Source organism: Lipotes vexillifer, unplaced genomic scaffold, assembly GCF_000442215.2.
Source record: "Lipotes vexillifer unplaced genomic scaffold, Lipotes_vexillifer_v1.1 scaffold534, whole genome shotgun sequence".
Taxonomy (NCBI): Eukaryota; Metazoa; Chordata; class Mammalia; order Artiodactyla; family Lipotidae; genus Lipotes; species Lipotes vexillifer.
In genome coordinates this window covers 926,890-932,347 of record NW_006787833.1, presented here as the reverse complement: position 1 = coordinate 932,347, position 5,458 = coordinate 926,890, and the positions used below count along the sequence as shown (strand labels likewise).

Genomic DNA, 5,458 nt, shown 5'->3' with positions numbered 1-5,458 from the left:
TCCTTTTTTTTTTTTTTTTTTTTTTTTTAGTGAAAGAAGGTTTATTCAGGGAGATACACACTCCACAGATGCAGTGTGGGTCATCTCAGAAGGCAAGAGATGCCAGGGTATGGGGCTGTCAGTTTTTTTAGGGGTGGGTAATTTCAGAGGCTAATGAGTGGGAGAGTATCCCACCTATTTGGGGGAAGGGGCGGGGATTTCCCGGAATTGGGCCCCCACCCACTTTTCGGCCTTTTATGGTCCGCCTCAGAACTATCATGATGCCTACTGGTGTGTCATTTAGCTGATGTGTTACAATGATGTTTACTGAGGCTCAAGGTCTAGTGGAAGTCGACTCCCCGCCATTTTGGACCTTACCTATAACTATTAACTCACTTAGTAAATGATAAGGAGATAAACAGTAAGAATACATGTCTAGTACATACATCTTGTCTTAGCTTCTTTCTTATATGCAAATGATATATTAGGACTTCATAATTTTCAAATCAGAGATGTAAACGGTAGGTCCTTTCTTTTCTGCTCTGCCAGATGGGTATACAGTCTCTCTATTTGTAGGAGGAAAAAGCTATCTGATATCAGGTCCCCTCAGACCTTATGAGAAAAGAATTGCTCACGGAGCTTACAAAGGGCGTCTCTCAACCAGAGTGAACCACAAATTAAGAGTGTCTAACCAGACCCCTGGTGGAAAAACATAAACTAAAAATCAGTCCATGAATGATTTTTTTTTCATGATTGCTTCCTAGTAAATTGATAAATACCTGGCCCGTGTCTATAGCCACGCCATGTAAATCACGAATGGAATCACAGCACTTAGTGGCTATAATTTAATGAATATATTATTCTACACGGAGGATGAGGCAAGAGTGGGCAGTTTCCTTTAACAGCTACAACAATGAAGCTGAAATTCAGTAAGTCCAAGTTCTGGGTGCCATCTAGGTGTCTGACGGACAAGGCATGGACCCCCCCAACAATGGGGTTCTCCGGCGAGCTCAGCCACTAACCTCACGGGCAATGAGCAGCAAGTCACTTAACCTCTTGGAAAGGGCCTGGCTTCCTTCCACAAAACGAAGGCAGTAATGCCTGCCCTTCCTCCTTCCCAATTGTTAAGAGGGTCAAATACCAGTATGAGGACTCTGAAAACTGTAAAGCACTATTAAGAACACAAGGTATTATTATTATTCACTGCACCCTGATTCTGCAACCTCAGCTGAATCAAAACTCCTCTCTTCACCTTTGTATAAAGAGAAACACAGGATTATAACATCTCGACTGTAAAAAAGAAAAACTGTAAGTATCAACGAAGCAGTGTCGGGAAATGTATCCTCCCACCCGTAGGTAAGGAAGGTGCTTTGGACACTATTTTTACGCTACACAGAGAGAAAAAAATCAACCATATTACAATTGGTCTGTACAGTTCCTGCTAGCTATGCAAATAGGTCCCTTCCCGGTCAACATAACGGAAATAAAATTCTGTTGGAAACAAAATACAGTTAAAAAAAAAAAAAAAAGACTCCCTTATTGCAACAATTAGCTTCTCAATTAGTGCGCGAATAGGTATGCGCTAATGTAGGCCACTGGAAGGATGTATTAAAACAATACAACTTTTTTAAAAACCTAAAGTACAGAAAGAAATTAGAAATCAGCTTCTCCTATGTAATCCTATAAATGGCAAACCCCGCCCTCGCCCTTGGCCACACACCCCTTTTTCAGCCCCTCCTCTTCTCAGTTTCCCTTCCCCTTCAGGAGACTCACCCCAGGTTCAGGTGTTTGAGTTTCTGAAGGCTGCTGATCTGCGTGGGCAGCTCCTCAATCTGGTTATTAAAAAAGTTAAGCACTTCCAAATTCTTCAGTTCTGCTATGTTTGGTGGCACAGCTACGGAAACAGAAACACTGAGTGTGAATGCAGGAACATTTGTTTTCCTTTCCCAGGAGAGAAAGATCAAACTCCAGCACGACCACCTTGTTCACGTATATACGTCTTACTTAATTTCTGTAGGTGTTTCTTAGGTAGTAGCTCACCACCCGGTAGACATGGAAATGTTTCTTTAAAGGGCAGAAGAGAATTTCTGTGCCATCAACAGTCTATAAGTGAACATTACAGAGCATTATATACTTCTATTTTTAAAATTTTTTTTCCTTCCAGTTTTATTGAGATACAACTGACATACAGTGCTGTGTAAGTTTCAGGTGTACAGCATAATGATTTGACTCACACACAACATGATTATCGCGATAAGGTTAGTGAACATCTATCATCTCACAAAGGTACAGAAGAAAAGAAAAAGAAAAAAAATGTTTTTCCTTGTGATGAGAACCCTTAAGATTTACTCTCTTAGATGTAAAATTATACTTTTACTGTTGTCATGTAATGTCTACTAACTGTCTTCTTCCTTTTGGTTTCCTCACATCTCCACCAAAAGAAAGTCAGCAAACTCCAAATCCCTTCCCGAGTAATGTATCATCAGCTGTTTCAATAATCTGTTATCTGAAGAGCTGTTCTCTTAACACTGGACTCAACCACAGTGATTTTTAAACTCAACCGTTGAATGATGAAACAGTCAACCTACTTAGTTTCTGATTTTGGCCTCTGGCCTTTGCACGTTGATCAATACACACACACACCCTTATATCAGGTTAGCAACACATCACGGCACTGTTATACAGCCGTATGAAAAATGAGCTCAGTAGCATGATACGAATATGAGTATGCAGGTCAAGAGTGGTTTATTTTATAAACCATGGGGGAGCTGAAAGGTTCTTCCCTCCCTAGAGTATACACCTGCCAATACAAATGTAAAAGCCAAAGGCATCTTTACCTCAAAAGTACTCTCAGCAGAAAGCCTTGCAACAGCTTGTACTTCATCTACCCCATTTGCTGCTTCAGGCTTTCTACAAACACTGGTTACGGGCCATCAGCTCATCCACGGTTCATGTAAACTCTTAATACCAAGACTATTCAGATAACTGAAACCAGGGACAAAGGCCTTGGGTACAAGAGAAGAAAGTGTTATGTCTTATGTCAGTACATCTTCTACCCAGCCCAACCCCCCCCTCCAGGGGTGCCCCAGAAGACTGGGGAAACCTGGGGGCACTTTGCTTAGAACCACGACCAAGGTGTGCGTAACATTTCCAGACAGACACCTGAGCTACTTAAGGCGTCGTGAATGTCGGTGAGCCCTATCTGTACGATATGGCTGCAAAAGCATATGTCTTTAGGTGCGTCATCAATAACACGCTTTTGCGGGAATGAATGGTATTCACTTTGTGTAAACGACCGCGAACACATTCATCAGGCTGTACCCACTAGGTTTCTAGGTGTTCGTTTACCTGTTCTCTCTACCTGGACCCTGCAAATCTACAGATGATTTTACAGCCCTGCTCAGAAACTTCACCCTTTCCCCGTTCACCCTCCAGCTACCATTAAGCTTCTCTCCCTGTGCATTCATCTGATTAGTCTGAAGAGCAATAAAGAAAGTTAGTGCAACCAGGAGAAAATGATGGTCTCAATTTAACCACAAACCAAGAATAATGCAGCCGGAATTACTGCCACCTTCCTGAAGTTACTTTGCCAATGCAATTAAATGCTGGTCCGAAGGTATCGCCTTTTTTTGACAGGATGAGAGATTATTTCACTCTCCTTGCTAAATCAGTCCAATTTAAAACCACAAATTATGCTAAATGTGATTTAGGGCTTTGTTCTGTGGACACAAACAATAACCCCACGTTCAATTTACTCAACCTCTCCCAGATTTCTGGTGCGCATGTGAATTTTTTGCTAAAGACTCCATTCAAATGAGAAGGGGAAAAACTTACACAGCTAAGTCTTCCTCAACTACAGAAACCAGCCCCCTCCCCTGCCACAGTTAAATCCAAAAGGAATTAACCTTCAGACCTATCTGGATGGGATAACCTTTGCTCTTTCAACAAACATTTAGAGAAGGCTATTTTGTGCACAGAAGCATAAACTTTTAGCGCCTAGCGTTTCAATACTTTTGGGATAAAGTAACAGAGGCATGCTATTTAAAGAAAGTAAGTTACAAAAGAAGGGGTATCACAGTCATCAATGGAGACAGGTCTAGTGCTTGGAAAGCAAACCAATCCCAACAAAACTGTCCACAAAAAAATAACCAGTTAACAATATGAGTAACAGCTGTGCAGTAACTAAATCATAAACACAGATCCACAAACAATTTACGAAAAGCTATTATAAAAAGGGAGCAGCAATGTGTCACCAGTCAGAATATCCTGGTGGAATTTTCAAAACAGCTATGTGACATGCTAGCAAGAGGCAGCATTCTAAACTATAACTAAGCAGGGACTTCCCTGGTGGCGCAATGGTTAAGAATCCGCTTGCCAGTGCAGGGGACACGGGTTCGAGCCCTGGTCCAGGAAGATCCCACATGCCGCGGAACAACTAAGCCCGTGCACCACAACTACTGAGCCTGCGCTCTAGAGCCCGCGTGCCACACTACTGAAGCCCGTGCGCCTAGAGCCCGTGCTCCACAACAAGAGAAGCCACCGCAGTGAGAAGCCCGCGCACCACAACGAAGAGTGGCCCCTGCTCGCCGCAACTAGAGAAAGCCAGTGCAACAACGAAGACCCAATGCAGCCAAACATAAAAAATAAATAAAAATAAATACAATATAACTACGCAGTGAGCATCAAGATATTTCTCGTCATGCACCTTTTCCATCCATCTGTCCAGCTTCTGACCGTCATGTCATCCATCATGTTCCTTTTCCATCCATCTGTCCAGCTTCTGACCACGACCCCCCAGCAGTACACACGCAGCCTACAGACAACAAGGAGCTGAGTCCACAAAAGAAACAGAGGGGCCGTGAAATGGAAGAACCCAGGAGGCCTGCCCTGCTCATCCCGGGCTGGCTCTGTACTCCCCGATCAGCCCTGAACTTGCTGTGTGTCCTTAACTCAACTCACAACCTCTCTGGGCATCCGTTTCCTCCAGTAAAAAAAGAAGACTGGATGATGACCATTTCTACATTCCCTTCCGCCTGGCTTTAGCATTCTAGGATTCTAAGAAGAGCTGGATTGCGAAAACCAATGATATGGGTTTAAATAATGCAACAAACGGGGCCCTCAGTTAGAAGCTCAGCCATGCAGAACTTTGCTTGTGACAGAGAATTCAGTATCATTTTCTGTCTAACCCATGATGGCTGCTTCAATTTTGAGAATTCAGTTGCTAGAGGAGGTTGCAGAAAGGCTCCTAAGGACTCTCAGTGTGCCCTGTCTCCTACATGCCACTCTCTGGTCAGAGGATCAGTGACCGCTGGGGATGCTCTAGGCTCAGAGCGCCTGCTGTTTTGCAAAAGGGGACAAAGATGACGTCATGTCCCCCAGGAACTACGTATGCTCAGAGACTGATCTCGGCGTATCTTCTGGCATTTCTAATTATTCAGACTAACACGCCCAGGAAGACCCTCTCTTCCTTCAAGTCCTT

General features: G+C 43.3%; 1 protein-coding gene across 2 annotated transcripts in view; it reads right to left on the bottom strand.

Moving 5' to 3' along the window:
• Positions 1 to 5,458, bottom strand: part of RSU1 (Ras suppressor protein 1) — a 197,599-nt gene that overhangs the window by 151,744 nt on the left and 40,397 nt on the right. For both annotated transcript variants that reach the window (XM_007460875.1, XM_007460876.1), the window contains one exon: positions 1,753 to 1,873. In XM_007460875.1, the coding sequence (XP_007460937.1) occupies positions 1,753 to 1,873 (121 nt within the window). The remainder of the gene's footprint in view (positions 1 to 1,752; positions 1,874 to 5,458) is intronic.